The following is a 27,095-nucleotide window of genomic DNA, read 5'->3' on the forward strand; positions in this document are numbered from 1 at the left end:
CGAAAAACATCATTTGATTAGACTTTATATTCTCAACTCTCTCTCTCTCTCCCTGTCTCTCTTTGCAGACACAGCGCTGTTCCGTCAGAATCTGACATTGAATCTGAATGAGCCGCGCCAGGTGAACAAACAGTTTGGCAGTCTAGATCTGCGTGGATTGAGCAGTCACAAGGAGCTGAACATGAATCTGGGCCAGGGCTACGTAACGGCTGTCGATCTAATAGATGTGACCATACCACTAGAGCGTCAAGGGTAAATATACAAATATCTGTCTAACTCTCTCTCTCTACTACTAATCTCTCTCTCACTCTGTCTCTCTCATTCTCTCTAGCTGGTACCATGGCGCTATCACACGTATCGAGGCAGAGACAACGTTGCGTCCTTTGGCCGAGGGCTCGTTTCTGGTGCGCAATTGCGAGTCCACCAAGCAGGACTATTCCCTATCGCTCAAGTAGGTCAACTCGACTGAAAAAGTGTAAACTATCTCTCTATATATCTCTCTCTCTCTCTGTTTTTCTCTGCTACAGAGGCGCCAAGGGCTTCATGCACATGCGAATACAGCGCAACGAGGCGGGGCAATATATCTTGGGCCAGTTCAGTCGACCCTTCGAAACGGTGCCCGATATGATACGGCATTTCTGTCTGAATCGCTTGCCCGTCCGTGGAGCAGAGCACATGTGTCTGATTGAGCCGGTTATAGCGCAGCTGCTGTAAACTAACAGAGCTGTTAACGCAACTATGTTAACCTGAGAGATGTCAAAGCCGCGCACGGCCAGAGAAAGCAACATACATATTGATATATAGCATATAGAGACAGCTCTAGAAATCTACTCTTTATACATACATATAGCGTGTATATCGATCGATGTGCCGATGCCGATCCATATATATGCATTAGTCTATATATGCTCTAGTCTTAATTACAAATTGTTTCTACTCATCTCACTCTGTTATGCTCTCTATGAAACTTGATTTCGTATCAATTAGCACACTGATTATGTTAGAGCAGAGTATTAGCGAGACACACGAACTATGTAGCTTAGTATTAAACAACATGAGAGGAGGAAGGGGAAGGGGAAGGAGAATGGGAATGAGAATAAGAAAGAAAAAACAAGTACGTAGCACTTTCAGACAATACGAGAACAGAGCAGATCGCATAAACCAAATAAAATATTTATACACAATATACACGATATATATAAATATAAATATATATATCTAACTAGATCTAGAAAGCAAAAGAGCACTTGACAGTTGCTAGACGTAGTACAGACACTCACACACATACGATATATATATTTCTGTTTTTTTGTTCCATTTTTTTTCGGTGTACTCGTAAACCACGATAACAATTTGATATCTATTCGTAACTAGCGATTATCACGCGTATATTAAATACTTGCAAAGTCTAAGAATACTACGTAGATTACACTAATACAGCAAACCAAAACACATACACACACACACACAAACACTCAGTGATCATGACTCACAACTCACATTTGAAGCCTCGTTCACACGGCACGTTTACACGATGTTTGCTTTTTTTGCGCTTTGTTCGTTGTCGACTCGAAATGAAGGAAGAAGCTAACAATTTGTTAATTAATTTTATGTTCGAAACTAATATCTATATATATATATACACATGGGTATATCGATTAATGTTATCGATAGTTAGATTTATCGTAACTTATCTAGAAGGCGTAATAACTTCATATATATATACATATATATTTTTTTTCTAGTTTTAGGCCAGGCAGGCAAACGTAGAGCGCTCAAAGCGTTTTCGATTATTGAATATGAGTAGAACGAAGTCTATCGACTAGGGCGCTATCGTTATCGTTATCGATATCAATATCGTTTGGCAAGGATATAGCAACGCATATGAAAAACTTACGGTTTTAAGTGTTAGTTTCTAATAACTCTCTCACACTTTCAGTCTCACTCTCTATATGTAGAGTCAAGCACGGGCTAATTAAGCATTATATATAGATCTATATATATACTACATATATAAATGTATGATAATACATATATATCTAACACAATATTACGAGCAGTCAATGGTTTTTTGGTTCCAGAGCAAAAGAAAACGAAGAATGAGAAAAAAGAGAACAGAAATGAAAGAGTTGGATAATTTCAGATCTGACAGCATTATCTATCTATATGTGCAATAAATGAGTTTTGTTTCGAATGCAAATTATGTTTTTTATGTGTGCCAAAAAGTATTTAAGTATTATCATTATTATTATCATTCTCATTGTCATTATGATTGCCATTATTCGATATATTTTTATAACTAGAGATTTTTGTTATTTGTTGTCTAATTTGTAAGTCTGTCAACGCTGTGCAATACGCAGACCATTTTACCTTACCTTACTCTCTATGCGTTTTACCACACTGCTTTTATGTTATGCAACACTGTCTCCAGTTAGAAATGAGAGCCACATCGAGTATATATATTTATATATAACTATTGAGTTAAGCTTGATCCAGCTGCAAAGTTGTAAATATATTTATCTATATCTAACACACACACACACACACACACATACATCTTTATACACATATATACAAGCTATACGAAAACCAAGAGTATTTGATTTGATTTGCAATACAATTTTAAGCATAAGACTTCCATATCTCCATGCATCAAATTCAATTTAAAATAAAAAAAGCAAAAATCTTAAGTATAGCAAAAAAAAAATATTATGTTGAGGCTTCCAGCAGGAGTAGGCAGTAAAATGAAGGATACAGCAGTAAGCGAGCGAGAGAGGAAGAGAGAGTGACAGAGAGAGAAAGAGAGAGGGACTCTAAAAATAACTTTTGCCCAATTCTTGTTTCTAGAGAACATGGACAGCTCTCTTTCTCTCTTACTCATGCTATCTCTCTCACCCTTTGACCCTCTATCTTCTATCTCTGTGACTTCATCTTACTGTCCTGCACATGTGTCAAACTATAAAACCGAACACCAAAAACAACACAATTATAAATGATAAACAACAACAGGAAATATTAATGAGAGACGAAAACAATGAACAGCAACAAATGCAAAAATACAAATTTAATAAACATCAACCGAAAACAAAAACAAAACGAAATGTATTTAATAAATAAATAAAAACAAAAAACATGAAAATAAAAACAAAACTTGAAAAAAATTAAACATTTATGCATTATAATTTATCGATGAGGAAGAGAGAGAGAGAGAGATCAACCATCTCGGGTAGATGATCTAGGGATGACTATTGTCTATGATAAAAAACATCGTAAGAGTTCCTTGCATCCATGAGATTATCTCGACAGCATCTGATACTTGAACCTTGATTGATGATTACCCGATGCATCCTCACTTCGTCTCGAATGACCTTTCCCAAGAAAGTTGTATAAGAAAGCATCTTTCCGGTACGACCCAACCAACCCAATAAAAAACACCATGCATTCGGTTTACATAAACGTTTTATTAAATCGTTTTGATAGCGCATATCATAAGTACGTATGTGTGTGCTTTAGCATAGTATGTTATGGTATATGCCTACAAACAGGTAGGTGTATATTTGTATATAAGTACGTAAGGTTATATTCAATAAATTATATAGACTTGGTGAAACTTGCACTTGAAACTTGCACGAAGAATTATTTACAACAGACCTCAAGAACATATTTTTATTTCTTGCTCTTTACACATTATATAAGTACATGCCTTTCCATTCCTCTATTTCATTAATAAAAAAATACTAATTCGTTGATTGTATGGGCATGGAGCCCCACCCAGCTCCATGCTCCATACTTGACATTATTATATATCTTTATATATATATATATCGTATATTGACCCAATCTTGGCTATAGAAAAAAAAAATTGATAATTTTGAAGACTTGCAGGAATTCGGACTTCCTGTGCTTAGTGCTTGGGACATTTAATATAATAATTTGGTGTGCTCTGCTCGGGCGTGGCCTAGATGGCCGCCTCAATACCCTCAGCGTTCTTCTTGATCAAGCTCTCCCATTGCGCGATCAGGCGATGCGACGATGGCGCCTCCTCCGGCGTAAGATCACAGAGCTGGGCCAGCGACATGGCCGGGCGCATGCCCGAATTGGAACCGGATGTGCTCAGAATATGGTTACTGCCATTCGATAGGGCGCTGCCGGCGTTAAGGCTGCGATTGCCCGCCGACTTGTGGCCCATTAGCTCCAGATCGTTGCTAAAGTGGGAGAGAGAAGAAGACACAATGGGATGTAAGTAGTTGTAGTACTGACCTAACCCCCTGAAGCCTTGTCATCAACTCATTTGAGTTAAACTGAAAGCTAAAGTAAAGTAGTAGAGCTAAAGTAACTCTCCTTTGTGGATAAAGGGGCTACTTATCCCTAGTCGTAGTCGTCTAGTCCTTAGAGAGTTTTACTTTAAAGGGGTTGATCACTCGATAAGAATGTAGGAAAAGAATAGAACGAGATAATGAACCTCGATCACTCGATAGGAATGTAGGAACAGAATAGAACGAGAGGTTCATTATCTCGTTCTATTCCTTTCCCAAATTCATATCAAGCGAGTTATCCCTTCTAGCTACCCTTCACTCAATTCCCTTGCACTCTCTTTCGATATCGATCTATCGCCCCTTGAGTTAGCCCCCTCTGCTCACCTATCCCTTTCCAGCTCAAGCGTGGATTGTGCATTGCGCAATTTGCCGGGACCATAGCAGTGCTCCACCTCGGAGTCGTCTTCATCGTCATCGGCATCGGCCTCGTCGTCTGTGCTCAGTGGCCTGGCATTACAAAGAGAGAATGGATTAGAGGGGCTCTGTTGAGTTAAGGGATTCCGCTCCGGCAGACTTACAGCTTCTCCAGCATATGCTGACGGTTGAGCTTGCGCAGACGCTTCAGCTCAGTCTCGCGACTTTTGAGGTCCTGCAGCTCACGCTGGATCTTCTGCTCGACGGGCACATAGCCTCGCCTCAGTGGCCTGCCCTCCGAGTCCCGCTCGATGTTGCTGTTGCTGCTGATGCTGATGTTGCCGTTGCCGATGTTGCCGTTGATGTTGTTGTTGTTGTTGTTGTTGGCCAGGTTGATGGCCAGCGGAGAGGTCTGGCCCGACTCCAAGAAGGCCAAAGCATTGCGCGAGTTCAGCTTGAGTGTCGGACTATTGCCGTTGGCCAGCAGCAGGGGCTGGCCAGCGGACTGGCCCAGCTGAAGCTTTCCGTGCGAGGCAATGAAGCGCTGCATCACGCCCTTTGTGGAGCCATTGAAGGCGAACTGGCGCTTCTGCGGCTGCAGCTGCGGCGTTCCCGGAGTCCGGGTCAACAGCTTCTGCTGCGGCGGCTCTGGCGTCAAGTTGTAGCAATTGGGGCCAATGTAGCGCGACTCCTGCCTGCCCACCAGGTTCAGCTTCAGGCCCGCCTTGCCCTCGGACTTGCCGTTGTTGTTATTGATGGTCTTCTGCGAGGAGGCCGAGATGCCCGAATCATCCGAATGGTGTTCATCCAAGCTCTCCTCCTTGTGGCTGCTGCTGTGGCTATTCACGCTGGACGCCAGCGAGGGCGTGTTCGATGGCGATTGCTCCTCGATGGGCACCAGCAGCGAGGTGACCGACGCCGGCTGTGCTGTCACCAGCGCGCCCTGATCCACCTCATCGTGGCCAGCCTCCTGCCGCGGCGCCAGCTCGCTGGCATTGCCACTCAATGCGAAGTTCACGGCGATCGGCGGTGAGGCTGTTAGAGCTGCTGCCGATGTCAGCTGGCGGTACTCCTCCTCGCGTCGCACCACCTCCTTGATTTCCTCCTGAATACGTGTCAATGGATCCATTTTCTGCGGGGGAGCGAGCGAGAGAGAGAGAAGGGTTAGGCAATTCGATATCTTTGTGTGTGTGGCAAGCAGGAAGAGATCCGATAACAAATCGTATTTGTGTAATCGAATATGATGACAAAACGGGGCGCAACGCATGTCGCTGCAGCTGTCAGCCAACAGCCAGAGCTCCAGCTCCAGCTACAGTGAGCACTGCCTAAAGCCATTGAAGCTTAAACCAATTACTCGGCGAATCAAATGAATAGAAAGCGAGACGTGGTGTCTATAGGAGGAGGGTGAGAGGGGATGGGGGGCAGCAATTGGAAGAGAGAGAGAGAGCGTTAGGCGAACAGTTGATTGAGCTAGTTGATACCCTGTAATCCGCAGCGCAGACGCCTCAACACTTCTTGGACTGAGTGCACAGTGGGGAATACTTACAGTAAAGATTGCGAATGCTAGTGCCTTTGACTACGCTAGCGACTATTTAGCCTATTCTAGACAATATACGACAGTAGTAGAAACCGCCTCAACACAACTTGCTTCGCAGCTATTTTGAACGATACTGAATAAAAGTCGAGGCAAACAGTTGGAAGAAAAGCTGAGGCAAAAAGAAAAGCTGATGTGATTGGAGAATACTGTGGAGGCAGTGCGATGACTGAGTCTGCCTTAGCGAGTGAACACTGTGGACTGAGCGAGCGTTGGCTTAGCTCGGACTGAATGATGAATTTTGTTATGTGATGAAGCGCAAATGTTGCAGCTGCTGCACTTACATGCCCGCAGATCGGCTCACAGAGTGGAGAAAGAGAGAGAGAGAGAGAGAGAGAGAGAGAGAGCGGGAGGAGGAGTTGCTTATCGAAGCACAATTGAACAATAGCGGATTAGGGCCAAAGACAGTGCAGAAGAAGAAGAAGAAGAAGTTGATGGCGACAGAGAGGGACACCCATGGTGAGTTGAAACAGGGACAGGGGCAGGGACAGGCGAAGGGGCAGAGGAGAAGCTTCAGCTAAAACGAATGGAGTCAGCGTAACGAACTGCGTTAAGCGACTTTTGATGCGTGCGATCGCAAAAGTTGCGTGACATTTGGACTTTAAATTGAATTCCGAACGGCAAACAAAGGGACGACAACAGAGGCGGGGCGTGGCGAGGGGCTGAAATGCTAAACATATACGAAGTGAAACAATCGAGAGTAAAAGTGTTTGAAAGTAAAAAAAAAATAAAATAATAATAAACAACAAACAGAGCGACAATGGAAATGAACAACAGGTTGTTGTTGTTGTTGCTGTTGTTGTTGTCACATATTATGAATGATGGGCGTGACAAAGGTGACCTCAAAGTTATGACACTGCATGCCATAAAAAATAACAGAAGGGCGGCAAGTAGGAGAGAAGGGTGACGAGGGGCGAGGGGCGAGGTGACGAGAAAGACAGGGGGAGCTCAATGAGTGAGAAAAATGAAAATGAAAAATTGTAAATGAAAATGAAAATGGGAAGCTTTTAACGGATGCGGTTGAGTGGGCTGTAATGCGATATAAATATATAGATATATACATGCATATACATATGTATGTAGCTATGTGGTGTGGAGAAGGTATAGAGATAGAGATAGAGATAGAGATAGAGATAGAGATAGAGATAGAGATAGAGATAGAGATAGAGATAGAGATAGAGATAGAGATAGAGATAGAGATAGAGATAGAGATAGAGATAGAGATAGAGATAGAGATAGAGATAGAGATAGAGATAGAGATAGAGATAGAGATAGAGATAGAGATAGAGATAGAGATAGAGATAGAGATAGAGATAGAGATAGAGATAGAGATAGAGATAGAGATAGAGATAGAGATAGAGATAGAGATAGAGATAGAGATAGAGATAGAGATAGAGATAGAGATAGAGATAGAGATAGAGATAGAGATAGAGATAGAGATAGAGATAGAGATAGAGATAGAGATAGAGATAGAGATAGAGATAGAGATAGAGATAGAGATAGAGATAGAGATAGAGATAGAGATAGAGATAGAGATAGAGATAGAGATAGAGATAGAGATAGAGATAGAGATAGAGATAGAGATAGAGACAGGATAGATTAGAAATAAGAGATAGAGACAGGATAGATTAGAAATAAGAGATATAGCAGATATATAGAAGATACTTGGAACTTACAATGAATATTCTAGTGTTGCAAAAGGAACACAGTAAACGAAATAACAAATGCAAACTATTTGTGTTCGCTGTCTTGAAGTGCGTCTAATTGAAGTGCCAAAACACAATTGAGCCAGCGCGAGGCTGGCCCACGCTTTATATGACAGTCGATTTGGAACGGGAACAGAGAAGCATTTGTTTAACTGACAAATCAAATCTACTTAGCTGATCTTCGTCAGTCGCCAGTCGCCAGTCGCCAGTCGCTAGTCGTCAGCAGCTAGCTCCAACAGCTGTGTCTGGATGCCATTCTCGCAGCTCGATTGTAATCGAGGCAAATTGTTTGTTGTGGGCAACAGCTGTTTAGATTGGGGCCGAGCTCAAGTAGTACCACTCAAGGTGAAGGGAAACTCTGCCTAATGCAAATCACCAGCTGATTGTCAAGGAATTCAGCTGCTGCTGCTGGAATTTTGATATTTTCGGAGCTAAGCGACAAGTGGAATCACCTGAAGACACTAAGAGCGACAAGTGGAGGCAATTTAAGTTTCGGGAAGTCATCAAATTTTCCTTCACTTCACATTTTCCGTCAACTTCCATGACATTGGCATTAAATAGTTGACGGCTCAACAAATCTGAAGTCAAATTTAAAGATGCCATAATTATATTTCGAAACTTGTCTCTGGCCAGTTTTACAACACTGATCGACAGTTAGCCGCACTCTTGGCGCAAATACCAGGAAGTGCAATCACATAAAGTGCATGAAAAATTCCACATGATATTGCTAAAAACTCAACTTTCGATGCTGCTGTCGTTGTACAACACTGCCCCGCATGAGCTTCGTCTGTGAACAGTTAAGGGTTGACAAAATAATTATTTAATTGCCAGACACATGTCAAGTGCTTGTCAACATTTAGCAAGCAGTTGTGAAAAGTGAGCTCCCAGTTTTTTTTTAAAGCATTTTATAACACTGTTTGGCATGAACTTTGCTTGTTAGCACTCAAGTAGCGGCAAATTATGTGCTAGCACATGCCCAGTGCCTGCTAAATTTAACAATATGATGCGAAATGTTCAGCTTAGAGCTTCCCCAATGTCGTTTTACAGCACTGCTCGGCAATTAGTAGTGTGCCATGCAGACAATGACATTGCTGTTGTTGTTGGCCAAATGACAAGTCAATTAGTAACAACTGCAGCAGCAGCAACTGCAGCTGCAGCTGCCGTGATCTTTCTTTGGCTGATTTCACGATTCTCCGAGCAGAAAAATTCTTGCTGATTAAATGCAATTTAACAGCTAAACACTTCCCCCAGCGGCGACAAATGCCAGCAATGCTAGAAGTGCATAGCAGGGGGGGGGGGGGGGGGGGGGGGTGCGGGTGTGGGCTGGGGTGAGTGAGCTTGCTGAGAGGTTAAAGTTTGGCTGGCAACATGCTGCGGGTCAACGCATTGGCCAATAGAGGGCGCTGCGTCGACTGCTGCGTCGGTTGTCTGTGGCTTCCGCATAACCCATGCTGTTGTTGTTGTTGCTGCTGTCGCAGTCGCATTAGAAAGTGGCAGCAAATGTCGTTGTCTGCCGCTAAGTAGCCAGCGATGGCGGCACAAAAACGCAATTCGGAAACACGGCACAGGTAACACTGGCAACAACAGACAGCGGCTGGCAAATGCAATTTGCCGCGTTGCTGTGCGAAGCTCATCAAATTTTTGCGCAATTCGATGCAGATTTTCACTCAATTGTGCGTTAAACTCCACACGAAAACGGACAAAAGCCAGCATCATAGAAAGAAAGAAAGAAAAAACCCGCCAAACTGTCGTTTTCACCGGCCACAGGCAACAACAACAGCAACAAGAAACCGCTGCCAAAATGTTGTACATAATGTTCGTTTCGATATGTGTAGTCAGCAACAAGTTGCTAGTAACTAGTTGGCAACATGTGACAGCAGCAACACACACATGCACACACACACATGCACAAAGAGGTAACCGCCAAAGTGCAATGGCAGCAGCTGCCAATTTGACAGCTGTTGTTGCTGCTTCATTTTGCTTTTCTACTTTACCGCAACTCTTTCTACTAATTTCTTCTTTGCCGTTGCTGCTGCTGCTTGCAATAACGGCAATTGGGATAGCGCATGTCGCTGGCCCAAGCTGAGCTCATTTGCATGTAGCCGGGGTCACTGGCTAAGCGCCAGAGCAGCACAGACAATCTCGCTCTGTCTCGCTCAGCTGCTCTCGTACAAAGATCGCCAAGTACACGAATGAGCATGCCAAAAGACAAAAAGAATAAAAGCAAATTAGCAACAACAACAGCAAGAAGACGCACAGCAGCAGCAGCAGCAGCCGAGGCAGCGCGACGACAGCAGAACGTGACGAGAAACGTGACCGTGACTTGACTGCACGCGCTCTCTTGCTTGCTCTCACGCTGGCCCCTGGCTGACGTAGCGCTCTCACGCTCTCACGCCTCGGCATTTCTTGCTCCACTTCCAGTCAGCTAAAGCATAACAGCGAACGCTGACTGCGCTGCTGGCAGCGCTGCTATCGTTTCCAGGCGAGTGAACAGCGCATTAGCATGATATTCATGATGTATTTACGGCTTGCCGATGATCGCGTTAAGGCCGATCATAATGATGTTGCCTGATGCTAAGGCAGCGCGTCAAAAATTACAACAACAACAACAACAGCTGTACACGTATTTAGGGCAATTCATTTAACGTTTTTTGTTTTGGCTATTTTTTTTTCACTTTGTTTATGTTTTGCGCTGCTCCTCGCAATCGAAGCGTGCAAAACAACAGAAGCAAATGCAATGCAGAGAGAGAGAGAGAGTGGTAGAGAGTGCGATAAGAAGGGGGCGTGCAGTCAAATTTTTGGCCTGCCAGGCATTTGGGTCAACAACAGTTATGATAGCCGCAATGTGGAGTTTAATGCGAATGCGAACGCTAATGGCGCCGCTGCAGCGCTGAAAGGATGCCAGACCAATCAAAATTAGCTTCGATTGTGTGCTTATGCCTCATTGGGCGTGCTCGCTGTCCGGCGGCCACATTTAAATGGCAGTCGATAGCTCTTATTGCAGTTGCTGTTGATTTGTGCTGGCCGCCATTTGTTTTCATTGCGTTCGCCTCCTTTCGTCAGTTCATCGAGTTTGAGCTTCACTGTACAGCGAATTCTTCAATTGTGCTCTACAGCTGTTTGTAGATTCTCTCTGGATTGCAAATGCATTTAGCATATCGAAAGATTTCACTTTAATAACAGCTCGCTTCACACCTCAAGTGCTAGAAATTGTGTTTCATGGCGAGCTGTTGATAAACATTTGTGTGTTTACAATCAGCGAGTGGAATTCTATATAATCATATCGTATAACAGATGCGATTAGTGGCTAGTTGGCTATCGCCCACGGTCATTAGCTCGTTCTGCAAAGCATTTCTAGAGCATTTGCCAGTTTAACAACGATAAATGACGGGGCCTTTATGCTTTATCGATTATCTCGTTGGCTCTCTTTCGCAGCAGCAGCAGTGCAGATATCAACGCCTCCTCAAGCGTTTCTTTCACCAGAGATACTGATACAGATGCAGACACAGTTACAGTTACAGCAACAGATACATAGATACGTAGATACATAGATACATTGCTAGATACGCGGCAGTTCATGCCAGCGACCCAGTTATTGGATAAATCGTGATCTATTCTCTTGCAGCAATAGCAACAACAACAACAACAACAATCAGCATCTGCTGAGATCGACAGTCTTTCGACAATTTGATATCTGTGGCGGATGCAGTTGGAGCATGTGTCAATTATGACGCCATATCATGAGCATATTACAAATTACCGTTATGTCCGATTGCTATTATTAAGCATATTTGCCATGGCTAGGTCTTGGCCCCAAAAATACAAATCTCTGTTGCCCAAAAAAACAAAAAAAAAAAACCAAAGCAAGAAAACAAAAGAAAAACATAAAACACACCAAATCTGTAGCTGGGTCCACAGACAAAGTCACGTCTCGCCACTGGGGCAAATTGTTAAGCAAAGAAAATAGAAAGATACATACATATATACAACATGCATATACATGTACATACATATATGTACATATATACGTATACTAGCTGTTATTAACCGACATTGCTGCAGTTGAAATAATCAAATATGAAAATATAATTTAAGACTAGACTTTATTATTATGTTCACAAAAAGCTATTGCACAGTGATATATACATACGTATATAAGTCGAATGAAATTTGATACATATTCGGAAATTTTCAGGTCAATGTGTCGTAGCATTGTATGAACCCAATAAAGTGAACTGTTATATATAGAGTATGATACCATTTGGAGCTGAATTCTCACATATTGCAATCTAAATATGAACAACTACGCTGAAAATATGTGTATAACTATAAATATGTATATAAATATGTGTATAACAGTTGTATAACAGTTGTATGACAGTTGTATAACAGTTATATATAACAGTTATTTACACCGAACAAATCTGCACATGAATTTACCCCAAGTATTTTAGGGCTAATTTCAATTGATTTGGGTTTTTCCATGCTCCACAGTTTAATATCTGTTCTATGTATAACAATGATTTATATTACTGAAGATAATTTTAATTGAAGCACGAATCATAAATAAATTGCTCCATACTATGTATAACAATTATTTATATGAACGCAGTCAACTATAATTGAAAATCACATCATAGTCTGTACCATGTATAACACTGATTTATGGTACTCTGGCTAACAATAATTGAATCGGGCATCATAAATAGAGAGCAAGTCTAACTGTCTAAAACTCTAAAGACCATGAGCAATAGCTAAAAAGGGTTACGTCGCTGTTGTTGCTGTCTTCTTTACCTTTAGCTCAAATAATTATTTTCTTTTCTCGAATTTTTTCGTTATCTGAGTTAGCAATGGATCGGCAATGGGGTACTACGCATTTACTTAGCGAAATGAATTCGCGATAAGCGGCAAATTGATAAAAGCAAAAGGAAAACAAAAAATTAAAGCAAACAGAAGAAATAATTTGTAATAAAATAACGAAACGCCTTCGATTGGCGTGACCTGGCCAAATCGAAATCTTAAATGGATTTTCGGAACTCTTGTTTGTCCATTGAGCTTCGACCTCGTCGCGGTTAATTGGTTGCTTAGGTCATCAGGTTAAGTGCTCGCTGACGCGTCGGCTCCTCTCGTTCATTTGCGGTTATTTGCGGACATTTCCAATGGCCATTAAGGCGTGTTTGCGGTTTAGCTTTATGGTATAACAGTTAAATAATAGACATCAGGGCACATTTCCACAGAACTCTATCGAGTTGTGATTCCCGGATTTTTATCAAGTATCATTGAATACGCTATTAACGCGTATCATTTATGTTTATAACAGATTAATTGCTGTGCGTACAATATTCTTGATTTGTAATAGCACAATAAAACATTTGTATGACAGTTGCAATAAGACACCTTTTGTATCGTATGGAGAACAGTAAGAAGACTTTGTTGTACGCAAAATTCACGTTGCAAGACAGCTGCATTTCGCATTGTACTGAAAATCTCGCAACAATAACAAAATATGTCTAGAACAGTCATATAACAGTTGTATAACAGATGTCAAGACCTGCTTGGAATTGCTACAATATGCAAATGCACTCAATTTCAAATGAACCAAGCCGAACTCAAGACAAGTTGTATAACAGTTGTGCAGGTGATACAGGTGTAGGTCACACAAAGTTAAACTTACTTCAAGAACATTCGACGAGCATTAATATGCTTTGTATAATAGTTGTATAACAGTTGTATAATACTTGTATAACAGTCGTATAACAATTGTATAATAGTTGTCAAGCACTCCATCTAAATGCTAGACGAACCAATCCGTATGCAAGCCAAGTTAGCGATAGAGCATAACATGTTGTATAACAGTTGTGCAGGTGACACAGGTGTAGGTCACACAGACAAAGTCATACTTACTTCAAGAACATTCGACGAACACTAAAATGTTTTGTATAATACTTATATAACAGTCGTATAACAGTTGTATAACAGTCGTATAACAATTGTATAATAGCTGTCAAGCACTCCATGTAAAAGCTAGACTTACCAATCCGTATTCAAGCCAAGTTAGCGATAGAGCAAAACATGTTGTATAACAGTTGTGCAGGTGACAAGCTACACATATCTTAAGATGTCCAATGTCACATTGATGTGCATTTTCAAATCAAATTATGTCACCCAGCGCTCGGTCTCAGCAACGCATGCCAATGCCCGATGAGCGAGCCCAAGCAACCCACAAAACGTGCTCGGCATACGCAAAGGGGCAGACAGAGTGAGAGAGAAAGAGAGGGAGATGGCGAAAGAAAGCAAGACGGGCATTCACATTATGTCATGTAGTATAACAGCAGTGCAACAAGTATAACAAGCAAAGCGCAGCTGTTGCTGTTGCCCTGGGCCATTGACATGCGAAGAACAGAACTGGGCAGCAGTTAAAGTCGAACGCATCTAGATACAATTGTATCTGTATCTGTATCTCTGCGCATCTGTGCAACTGAGGCGCTTGCGTGTCTGAACTTGAGGCGTGCGCTGGCGCTTTTTATTACTATTAGTTAGTATGGCCCGCAGCAGAAGCAGCTGGCAAAAGCCACGCTACATGAAGCACGTAAAAGATACAGATACAATGCCAGAGATACATAGAGCGAATAGCAAACTGCGCACAGCTACCACTACAGATACAGACACATTCGCAGCGCCCGAGTCGAGCTCTAATGTAGACGTATCGCTGATAATTGCCATGCTTTGGGCCGCTTCTTGTTTGGCTTGTAATTAAAACGTTGCTGCGCTGTCGCTTTTGATTGAAAAATGTTGCCCGAAATTAACAAAAGCTGAAACAAAACGAAACCGAAACAAAACAATGGCAAATATTTGCGGCAAGTTTGTCACCACAGATACGAATACAGATACAGCCGCTGAAGAGGAAGAGCAACAACTCCAGCGCAGACTCTACCTATGGCGCACTAGTCAATTTTTTAATTGAGTTGCTTTGTTCTGCCCAGGTGAATAGGCACTAGGGAGAGGAAGAGAGAGAGAGAGAGAGAGAGAAAGATGGAATGAGGGCGGATCCCTGAGCTCGTTAACATCTTGGTCATGTTTAAAAGCATGTAGATCAATAGCATTCAGGGGAGCAAATATTTGGCAAGTAACTGAGTCAGTTTGGAGTGTGAAGTCATGGGAATCAAGACTCATTAGCTTTGTCAGCTTATCCTCTTTGCCGACTAATATTAAGTGCCATCTGGCTGGAGATCTACATATTTAGCTGATGTATGAGAGCAAGAAACGTCTGAGTAACTCCATAATTGCCATAGCATGCAGCATATGGTTTGATTAAAGTAAAGTTTCTATGTTCGTCAGATCTAATGAATAAATTAGATTGGAGAGTTGATTGGAACTCGATTAGTTGATTCAAAGGTTTGCCATGCCTTTATTAAATCGTTCACAAATGTATATAACAGCTGTATAACAGTTGTATAACAGTCATATAACATTTGTATAACAGTCGTATAACAGTCGTATAACAGTTTTCAAGCTACACTGTAGTTGTAGTACATTTTAACTTCAGCTTTCATTTCTTATCAGTTCAGTAAACATAAATAACGAGCCTCAGATCAAGCCAACACCTGTTATACTGCTCGTAAAATAGAGTTCTTTGGAAGCCCCATTCAAACATAAGCAAGGTACTGGGCAATATAGCAGAATATAGCAAAAACGTTAAGCAGATCTACGTATAACAATTGAGCGGGGGAATGTGCTTGTGATGATAGAAAACAATTCGAGAGCAAAAGTGAAACCACTTTTGTGGCACTTGAGCCCCCAAAAACTACATAAACGAGCATCATGCCATTCAATGTGGCCATATAATCAAGAGTTTCTAAATATAGTAGATTTATATGGAGAGAGATGGACGCCGGGTCGGGTTGACCTCAGAAATGGCCTTAATGTCCGGCGGGCTGTCTAAACTATTCAAAAGCTGGCCACTGAGGTAACGGCATTTCTTTCTTTCTTCTTCTTTTTTTTTGTGGGTAATTTTAAGCGATCTTAACTAACGGTTAATTTACTTAACTCCCACCTAAGTCGGAGCTAAGTTAGAGCTCAGCCTGGCTGAATGTCTGAATGGGTTTTCGTCTTGAATGAATGAAACGCCGCGTCGGTCAGACAGCGAGCAGACAGAAAGCGAATAATCATCATTCAGCCTGAAGACGGCTGGGTGCAGGGTCTCGGCGTTTGGATTGCGACTCTTCGTATTTCATTTTTTTTTTTTTATGACATTTAGCGGCTTGCTTAGCGGTAAACTGTTTAGAGACGTCTTTAACACATGCTAACTGCACTTTATAAGCGTCATATTTTGTTGGCTCAATGAGGTTTGTTTGCTTTGGCATGTTCATAAAAATTATCATTATCATTATCGTTAGCTAGGCCTTTCTCTCCCTCTCTCTCCCTCTCTCTCTCTCTCTCTCTCTTTTCATGGAAATTTGTCGTGTGGTGTGTGTTTGATGATGCCTTTCACCCACGTTTACGATGGCATTTGTCTTAAGCAAGTGTTAAATGCGTTTTGTAGGCCGCAATTGTGTGCGAAATGCCATAGATTGAGATGTTGGTATATAACAGTTGTATAACAGCTGGTCACTTGAAATGCAAGCCAAAAGTAAAAGCTGACCATGCATGCAAATAGATGCTTTCATTTGAGCACAAGTATAACAGGCCATTGTCGAGTATGCGAAAAACTGAAAGACACTTTTATCATTCAAATACATATTACAGAAGTTAGTATAACAGTATAAGAGTTATGTAAAAGTTTGCCAAATGCTCAATGTTTGATGGTAAGCAAAAGGATTTGCGATGCTTTATGCTCATTTGCCAGTATGACAGTTGGGCAGCGGGAGAGTATGATACAATACGCGTATAACGCTTGTATAACAATCGATTAACCATTGGTTATGAATGAACAAAAGAGGTATTAAGCCATTTTGTAAATAATTTAACAATCATTGAAGTGCTTTTCGCAGTTGTATAACAGTTTGCATGCATTATATACAATATACATAGATAATAACCACTCTGTGGTACAGTCAACATGGCAAAGCAAGCGCATTTTGTTAGTCGTTTAGCATGTAATAACTAGCCTAGTTACACTCTACTAAGCACTGAGGCAAAAAAAATATAGGTAACAGGCCAAAGCATAAAATCCAAATTAACTAAATTTAAATTTGACTTTAGCTGCGGCGCCTTTCGCGCAGTGGAAATTAAGTGTAACAAAAATCTTTCTTTTTTTTTTTTAGCTAATTTCAGCAGACAATAAGAATTTCGGCAAGAAATTGAATACAAACGGCGTTTCCCACGCTTCTAAAATAGAAAGAGATAAAAACACACACACACAGAGCAAATGGCGGCGCTTGATGACAATGGCTCAACGCAGGAAGATTAACGGATCAGCAAAGGCCAGCCAATGCCAGCGCGAGTGAGAGAGAGCGAGACAGTGAGAGTGACAAGTGGGGTGGGTTAGCATATAAAACGGCAAATCATGTCATAAATAAGCAACTAACGCAATGGCAAAACGAAAATGCAAATGCAATATGCGGGCGAGGGGAGGGAGCGAGATGGAGTGACTGACAAATAGATATATGTATGTATGTGTGTGTGTAAAGACATAAGTGCGACTTCCCAGTTGTATTTTATTGTTGTTTCTTAATTTCGTTTTTTTTTTGTTTTTTCTTGCATTCAAACGGTGCTTTGCTGTTGGCAGCTGTCTTATTTATGTTACTGTGCTGCTGCTGCTGCTGCTGACGATGACGATGATGACGATGATGATGATTATGTTGCTGTTGATGGCGCTACTTAGTGTATATGTATAATGCGCTGACCGTTAAACGAAGCAGCAGACAGGCAGGTAGACGAAATGCGGCAGAGGGCGAGGGAGTGGGAGAGGGAGAGAGACAGTGAGACCAGCAGGTTGTCACCTCTGCACATAAGGCACATAAGGCACATGGCTTCATACACACACTCTCGCTCTTCCCCTCTCTCTCTCGCTCTCACACTCACTCGCTCTTATAGCCGTTAAGACATTCGTTTTTGAATGCATCTAAATAACTTTGCATTCCACTTAGAACTCGAAAGTAATGCAATTTGATTGCTTTAATCAACTGAATGATTCACACTTGGTATTAATTAGTGAGGCACGCGCACTTGTAAGTCATTAAACGAGATAAATTTAAATTGAGTTCCTCAAGCAGTTCAAAGCACTGATTCGACTCAAGCGTCGATGGATCCTTTTACCTGAGAGACTCACAAATGGCAGAAGAATGAAATGAATATTCACAAGTATTCGCAAGTATAGTTAGATTTCTTGGCTTTACTCTATTTGTTTGTTCTTGGCCTTAACTGCTCAGGCTATTAATTTGCACTTCAAGCTGGCATCGCTCACGTTCGCTTCAAGAAATGCAATGACTCTATGCGAAGCTATTCGCCGCACTTTGCTGATTGCTTTCGATGTTCGTAGTGCTTATCTAGTATTGTCAAATAATGTCTGCAATAGCCCAAAAATAGATGCGCTTTTATGACAACTCTTGAAAATTTGTAGTTCCTTTTTTTGGCTAGAAATTTCCCCCTGGAATTCGATTGGCCAAATTAAATGGAGCTTGAGTCATATGGCAGCAGCGTATCTATAATTAACGCTAGCATTTCAATTTATTTATTTTTTTTTTTTTTCACTGCAAAAAAAATATATCTTATCTGGTTTCCTCTTTCTTTTTCGCCTCTCTTTGCGCTTCTCATGCGCCACAGCAGGTGCGGCGTGTTACATGGCCTCGCTGCATCGAGGCTCGCTATCTGAACAAGTGCCGGCACACAGGGCTCCCACACACACATGTTTATGGTACCTACATACATAGAGCAAGGGCTGTTGGCCCGGCCAAGTGAATTGTGTGGAAATCTACGCCTGATAATGGCCTTATCTCAGCTATCATTTTGCTATCGATACGAAATGTGCCTTCATGACATTCAAGTTCAGCTGGCTGCGGGCACACTGAGTCATCGAGCAGGCTTTAATTTATGGCGCTTATCTAGAACTTGGAAGTTTTTACAGTCCAAAAAAATAATTGGAAAGGCAAAGACAAGACAAATTATGGAAGCATTACACAGAAATTACACAGGCATGAACTCATGTTTCGTGCTCAGCTTTATAATTGATATAGTATAATAAATTGCTAACGGCTAAATCTAGCCATGCCCAAGTCCAAGCACATATAGTAGTATATACATATATGTATAAGTAGAAATGAGTTCGACTAATGGAACATTGATTAGATAAAGTCCAAATTGGCTTGTGTACTTCCAAATGCCAATTGACAGTGGGCGAATGGGGCGCAGAATGGAAATATATATGGATTCTGCTTTGCTCTTTGTCATATGTATAACAGTTGTCGTACAGTTTTTCGCTTATCAGTGCTCTTTACCTCAAATGCATGTCAATGTAGCGAACGAATACAGAGCCAAAAGGTTGCTCTAGTGCTCCCAACAGGCCGAACTGACAGTCGACTGTTCGATAGTTTTATAACAGTTGACCAAATAGCTATCCTTTGATTAGATAAAACATACAGAGGAAGACCTTTTGGTAGTCATCGAACGAATTGAAATATTGATTTCGTTGGAATTCAAATTAATATACCATATAAGCGGATATGATTTCTATTTAACTCGTATAACAGATGCTCCAATGCAGACGAATGGTCGTATAACAGGATGACTGAGTGCCAGACATTCAACTGGCAATAGCACAGTGTTATAATAGCTGTATAACAGTAGTGTAGCTGTATAAAAGATGTGTAACATACTCAAGTGATGAGCTAGAGCAAATCACTTATCCTAATATCGCTTAACTATTGTATAACAGTGGTATAACAGTTACATATAACTCGTATAACAGTGGCACTGGGCTTAAATAATTGAAGAATGCATGCACATACATACGCGTCGTATGCCAATTGTATTTTAGCAGTATAACAGTTGTATAACAGCAGTATAACAGTGATACGACACTCAAGATAAGAGTATTCATTCATTCAAGATTGGTTTAACAGCAGTATAACACTGGTATAACAGTACCTAAGGCCACCTCCCCCAAAAACCGACCCTGTGCTAATTGACTTGATTATTCGCTCACGAGTTTTACAATTTTCAGCGATTTCAATGCTAATTAGCCAAACCGTCCCTGACATTGATGAATGAAGCAATTGTGGCAATTGGCCGGAGTTGAAACTGTTAAAAGTGTTCTACTGTTATTTGTATACGCTGTCACTATATATAAGGTATTGAAAGTATTGCAGCTGGCTGCTCGCTAATGCACTTGATAAGCTATCAGTAGGGAACCTTGACTTATATAGAGCCATGGTAGTCAGCGCTTTTAGATATGGCTAGAAGTATTTACGATTTAAGCCGGTTCGCGAACAGCACATCATATATATGCATTTATATATTTATATATGATATGACGATATTGATATCTCATATCGGGGCCCCATTCAATGGGTGAAAGCGCCGCAGAGTTTCGGCCAAACATTGTTCGGCATTTGATGTTGGGCGAAGGCGACACGCTTTTGATTTGCCTTTCGTCGTCTGCCATTGACATTTGCTGTTGCTTTCATTTGAATTCAATGCAAGCGGGTGGCAACACTGCCGGCACCACGCCCCCGCCGCCTCTGCACTGCACTGTGCGAAAAGTAAAAGCACAACAATGCGCCTTTTGTCTGCAGCGAGCTACACAAATTAAAATTAGCACAAAATGAAAAAAAAAAATCAAATTACGAGTTTTTTTTTCTACAAATTGCCAAGCAAAATTCCAGACATAAAGGCCCCACTCCTCGCCCCACCATGCACCAGTATAGTTCCACTAATTGATACTTTTACCATATTCATATCTAGGGAGGGAAAATATGCGAAACTCTGACTAGAAAGAGAGACAGAGAGAGAGATATGTGTGACTAGACTTGGATAGAGCTCCTCTATGTGGCAATGGGTTAAGGTTACTGATATGCAAATGGCACAGTGATTTTTCAAAAATTGAGGCAGGCACACGCAATGCTTTTGCATACAATGCCCGACTCAAAATACCCATTAGAAAGTTGCGCTCGAGCGAAATCGAATCATCGAACAATGCAAATGCAATGCTAACTATCTGAAAACAGATAAACAAAAAGTTCACAAGCTCGACTAGAAAATGAATAATGTTTTAGAAATCCACCAAGAAAACTGTACAATAAATTCTTAAAGAAAATTATCGAGTGTAGCTGAAATAAAATTGAGATAAGAAACTCTGAGAGAGTTCAGAACAAAAACGATTAGAAAAGAAAAAGTCAAGAGTCAGAAATATTAGAAGACTGACCTAGTGATACCTGGTATATAGAGAACACACAGTATATTCCTAGAAACAAGGTATACAAATTACAGAGCTTTGCTTGGCTGTATTCCAATCGATTATACAAATAGACAGCTATAAAAATAGAGGCATCACGGGGTATACGATAGAAGTATCGTCAGCTTGCAGCTATAAAAACAGAGCCATCACAGGGTATTTAATAGAAATACTAAATTCAAAGACAACAAAGAGCTGTTAACATACATCACTTTAAAAGCACTAAAACAAATAATTTATCAATAGCGAATGCTTAGACTAGCTCCCCCGCTCTCTCCCGCTCCACTTACAGCAGGAGCTAGAGCGATTGCGTCAATTCCAAAAATAAGCAACTATTTCTGAATCAATACAAAGTAAAACGATAAAAAATTATAGCATGCAGATAGAGGAAAAGAGAGAGAGAGAGAGAGAGAGAGAGAGAGAGATTGAACAAATCAAAATCATTTACTAATTGCAATCGATTTATAAGAAATTATGCTTCAAGCTAGATACAGAGAAGGAGAGAGAGAGAGAGAGAGATAGTGAGAGAGATGCCTATAAATGTCTGTAATACACATTGCTCTATGAGATAATCGCATCGCATCGAGTCTTTCACTTCGAGTTGACTCAAGTTGGTTGGAGTTGACATGGTTATTGGATCGCTCGATTGGAGTCTTATCGATTTGTGAGCATTATGTCTAGCTAAACTATTAAGTCAGTGGGTAACGGTAAATGACATATTAATTTTAAAGCGCGGCTGCATTGGAGAGCAAGTGGACAGCAAGTGTGTACGACTAGCAGACACCCTGTTTATTGGGAAGCAGACAATAGCATCGATTCAGTAGAACTTGATTAAGGCGAACCTTTATGGGAAATTTGCTAGCTCAATCACAAATCATTGTCGATTTTAATGGATCTACAGCTAGCTGATCGAGTTATGTTCAAACAATGTTATCGATATCATTGCAATTCGAAATTTGTTATCGATTCAAATCGAAATATTTATCGATATCTGAAGAGAAATGTGATTTGAGAGAAACTGCATACATGCATAATACCTGGGAAAGAAAGGCTATGCTGCTTTATATAATATGTGTTATCGATAACACACAAACATATACAAATCTCTTCAGCTCTGATAACAAGTTCCCTATTTTTTTTTTCCTTTTTCTATTGCACTCCCAATGGTCATTGTTATTTGGGGCATTTGTTGTTAATGTGAGACTCAAGTCTAACGGTAAGTGAGCTGCATAACATTTACCAACACTGGGCTCATTGAAACATTCACTTTTTCAACACATCGATGATATCTTTATTATTATGATTATTATGACCATTATAATGCGTATATATTTTGTCTATGGCTATTATAATATGCAGATGTAGCTGTTGTTGTTGTTACTGTCGTTTCATAATCTCTCTCGTCTCTTTTATATCGTTTTTCTTTTCTTTTTACCGCTCTCTGTGATGTTACGAAAATGATTTCATTGTCAGAACCGAGCAAAACTTTGATTTGATTTCGGTTTTCTTCTTCTTCTTCTTCTTCTTCTTCTTCTTCTTCTTTCTTGCAGAGTGAAATTTATGAGGCATATAAATCTTGAGCATCTTAATAGCTCCATTGTCTCTGGTCAAAGCCAAAACGAAAAGTTCCATTTCTGAATGGGTTTCGGAAAAAGTTACCAGAGGAACAACAGTTTATCAAATCGGAAATACACAGCATAGCGAAATCTTAATTGATTGCCGATTTATGCACAGCTATACATATAGATGGATGGATGGATGCATAACTCTAGCTATGCATGTGTCTATGTATGTATAACAGTTTGTTTAATTTCATTATTTTTTCGGATTTTTTATATCAATACAATTTTTATGTAGTAGGTTATGATCTCTGTCTCTGTCTCTGTCTCTGTCTCTGTCTCTGTCTCTGTCTCTGTCTCTGTCTCTGTATTTGTCTCGTATCTTAGTTCATCTCTCTTTCTCTCTCCTTGTCGCTCTTCTTCTCAATCTCTCTGTCTCCATTTCTCTAAGTTACACTCTCTGTATGAATCTCTCTGTCTCTCTCTCTCTTTTCCTCACGCTTTTTCTTTCTCTCCCTCTCGCTGTTTTCCCCCACCTCGCTCACTTACGCTCTGCACGCATCTCTAATATCTCGAATATCTTGGGGTCAAGTGTCATTGGACCCAGGCATTGACCTCCACCTTCTACCAGCTGGTCCTCATTATATACATATGCACACCCGTCTCGCTCTCCATGCCACCTCTCGCTTCCCTCTGCTCGACGATCGCCAGCGACAAGTTTCGTCTTTGGCGCATATTTTGTTTGTTTGTTTGCAATTTTCATTTGCCTCTGTTTGTTATCGACTCCCTCTGAACCCACCCCGCTCCCCTGCGCTCTGGAGCCCTCATTTGGCTACCTACTCCAGACGTAATTACAGCCGCGTTCTTTGCTCTGTTACGCCTTTGGCTCTTAGTTATTTTTTTGTGATTTTTTGTTTTGTGCTTTGGGCCACGATTTGGATTTGGGCTTTGACTCTTTGGCTTTGGCTTTGATTACAACCGCTGCCATCTTCACATAGTTGAGAGAGTCTGTGTGTGTGTGTGTAGAGGTCTAGGTAACCAAAGAGTATATGCCTCCCTCCTCCCTCCTCCCTCAGCCAAAGTTCATGTCTTTATGATGATTTTGCATTTCTTTATTCATTTGTCTTCTTCTTTAATATTCAATTTGAAATGTTTTTGTGTATTTTTTTATAATTACTTTAATGTTCGCTCATCGAAGCTCAGCAGATTGAGCTCTGCATCTGCATACAGCATCCGCATCAGGCCAACTGCATCCAGCATCCCACTGCTTGACCGGTTTTTGGTTTTTTGTTATTTTTTAGCCGTTTTTTGTTTGTTTTTTTGGCCATTTTTACTTTCAATTTGGCAGCGAAAACCGCCACAAAAAACAAGAAAATTCACTTTGACTTTGACTCCAGCAAAGAAATAAAAGAAAAAACTAAATTTGTCGCCGTCTGAAAGCGAAATTTTTAACAATAAAAAAGGTATACAAACAATAAAAAATAATAATGAGATTAAAAAAAATTCTAAACAGGTTTTTAATGATATGCAAAATGCGTGTGGAATCAGTTCCTTAAAAGGGGAACTGAGAAACGCAATATTAAGTAATACTTGGGGAAGTATTGACCTCAGATAAGATTGTAGAACTGGAGACTAGAACAGCGTAAATATCTTTTGGCATTATACCAGATAATATAGAGGTGCTTCAGATTTCCCAAGGCAGAGCAAACCCCAACGGGGTGTAGATGCTGTAGCTCAGTTTGAGTCTCAACTATTCAATATTATTTCATTGAATACCAAGTCTATTTCTCCTCGAAAGAATAGAGCTCTGCGTCTTACATATATGATGTATCATATACGATATTCAAAAAGGTTTTAAGCTATTTCGAATATGTATATGTAGGTAGACCTTTTTAAAGATTCTATGATTATTCCGTTTATTTTTAATTTTTTAAGATTTTCATTTTTTTTTTTCCTATTTTTTTTTTCATTTATTTCGCCTCTTCATGCTCTACCTTTAGTCCTTCACTTCTCTGTTAATTTCAAATTCTTTTAGCCGAATCTGGCATCACTATCAGCTCGGTTCCATAATTTGTCCGAGTGCGCCTAATATGGCACTTAGCCTCATATTGCGACTCGTGACAATTTGACTCAAATGATGTCTCTCCCTCTGTCTTAATCCCCTCCTTCCCTCTCTCCTCTCTCTCTCTCTCTCTCCCTCTCTCTTGCTCTTGTAATTCTTGTTGGCTTTTTCGTTTAGCTTCGTTTATTTGGGTCACGGACAGTCATCTTCTGTCAATAGCAGCCATCCCCGCTCCCTCTCTCACTCTCTCTCTCTCTCTCTCTCTCTCTCACTCCCATGCCACTTGTTCCCTCTGCACTGCTTCCCGCTTCATTCGCCTTACAGGTTTTTCGACTTTTACTTGCAACTGCAGCAAGGCTAAATGCAACATTTGGTTTTGTTTTTGGTTCCGTCTCGATCTTGGCAACAAAATTTGTTGCAGGCGCAGGCAATTTATGTTGCTGCTCGCGCTGTTGTTGTTGCTGTTGTTGTTGTTGTTGACTTTGGTCTGCGCGCTAAATGAGTTGTAAAAACAGCTGTTGATTTATTGTGGCTGCCGCTTGTAGCTTTTGGGCCGCTTCTTGGTTTGTTTATCGAACTAGACACATTTAGCTACGGCGGATCTTAATGTGCTCATCTCTGGCATATGTCAGCAGCAACAACAACAACAACAGCAACAAACAATAGAAGTTTTCGTGCAAAGAAATTTCACTACAAGCGGCGAAATGTTGCCATGACTTTGACTTTTGCAGCCGCGCACACAAACAACAAAAGCAGCCGAAAGAAGCTACGAAAAATGCTTATAAACAATGCCATGCGATGTTTCATGGAAAGCCAGCAACAAGACGCAAAGCAAATTGTTGCCGCTATTAAAAACAACAGCAAAAGAGAGTCCAAAAAAATAGAAATAAGACAAACTGCCAAACAACTGTGCAAATAGTGCGAGGACAACAAATGAAAAAGAATAGCTAACAATAGAGAAGAGGAAAAAGAACACAACCAAAACAAACAAAATTTAAATGAAAACTCAAACGAAAAAACAATGAGGCCGTTTGTTGCTGCTGCTGCTGCTGCTGCTGCGATGATATTCCAGAATCAGTGAATGGAACGTCACGGCACAAGAACACCGCACTAGCAGCACCATCACTAGCAACGACAGCAACAACAATAGCAACAGGCATAGTAAAGGAGAGCAAAGAGAGTTCAACGCACAGCGAAAGACGAAAACGAAAGAATTAAAGTTCTGCAACAAAGCTGGGCAGGATGTTGCTGAGGACAACGGCAGCAGCAACATGCTGCGATCGTCTTGCGCTACTATTTGTGTTCTATTTCCTATTTTGCTACTCACCTCATCGGCTTTTTGCTGCATTTTGTGTATTTTTTTTTTTTAAATTTGTCGTTTGTCGCTGCAAAATTCGTATTTTATGACAATTAGAAAACACTAAACAAAAGAGAAAAAAAATAGGCAAAATTAAACACTTTCACTACCAATAAAAGCAGAATAATAATAATAATGCAATTATGACAATTGTTATTTTTAAGCCGTTGCAGTTGTTGATTTGTTTTTTCTTTTCTTTTGTTGTTCAATGCGCGCGCGCAACACAAGACGCCACAAGTGACAAAAAAACAACAACAATAACAAAAAAAAAAGTCAGAAAAATCAAGCACAACAAAAATGACGAACCGCAAAGTAACGAAAAATGTGTTAACAAACAAATTGAAGTGCGTGGTTAAAGGTGAAAAACGCGTTGAGCACGACCAGCACGCAGCGCTACAAAATAACAACTGACGGCACCGAAAGCAACCGACGATAAACACTGCAGGCAAGCGCAGTGGAAAAGCTCAAACTCACACGCACACGCACATACATTTGCGCGCGCTCATACATGCACAGCGTTTTTGAGTTGAATAGCGTGAAGCGCGCGCGCCCTCACTTTGAATCTAGCTGGCAACGCTATAGACTGCCGCTGTTTTGGTATTATTTGGTACATAGCCAGCGATGCAATATGTATTTGTATAAAATTTAATTAATTCATAATTTTAATTAAATATAACAAATTGCATTATGTAAGCAGCAGTTTAGCCTAAGGAAATGCCAATGATATACAATTTACTCAGTACTATTTTTGCTTTAT

General features: G+C 40.7%; 3 protein-coding genes across 6 annotated transcripts in view; 1 reads left to right on the forward strand and 2 right to left on the reverse strand.

The window, feature by feature from the left end:
* The window catches only part of hwt (SH2 domain-containing adapter heavyweight), a 76,100-nt gene extending 75,015 nt beyond the window's left edge, over positions 1-1,085 (forward strand). For all 4 annotated transcript variants that reach the window (XM_089265115.1, XM_089265113.1, XM_089265114.1 and 1 more), the window contains 3 exons: positions 69-252; positions 332-451; positions 528-1,085. In XM_089265115.1, the coding sequence (XP_089121241.1) occupies positions 69-252; positions 332-451; positions 528-714 (491 nt within the window). In that variant the 3' untranslated portion in view covers positions 715-1,085. The remainder of the gene's footprint in view (positions 1-68; positions 253-331; positions 452-527) is intronic.
* Positions 1-27,095, reverse strand: part of LOC108658056 (endoplasmic reticulum GDP-fucose transporter) — a 178,213-nt gene that overhangs the window by 106,495 nt on the left and 44,623 nt on the right. The gene's annotated exons all lie outside the window — the stretch shown is intronic.
* Positions 3,442-26,799, reverse strand: mdu (mitotic spindle positioning protein meduse). Its single transcript, XM_089265119.1, has 5 exons — positions 26,645-26,799; positions 26,309-26,401; positions 4,835-5,802; positions 4,641-4,763; positions 3,442-4,205 (listed from the first exon to the last, which is right to left on the reverse strand). The coding sequence occupies exons 2-5, from the start codon at positions 26,327-26,329 to the stop codon at positions 3,959-3,961; spliced, it is 1,359 nt and encodes a 452-aa protein (XP_089121245.1). The 5' UTR covers positions 26,330-26,401; positions 26,645-26,799; the 3' UTR covers positions 3,442-3,958.

Source organism: Drosophila navojoa, chromosome X (assembly GCF_054131105.1).
Source record: "Drosophila navojoa isolate 15081-1374.11 chromosome X, UAZ_NAV_1.0, whole genome shotgun sequence".
NCBI classification, from domain to species: Eukaryota; Metazoa; Arthropoda; class Insecta; order Diptera; family Drosophilidae; genus Drosophila; species Drosophila navojoa.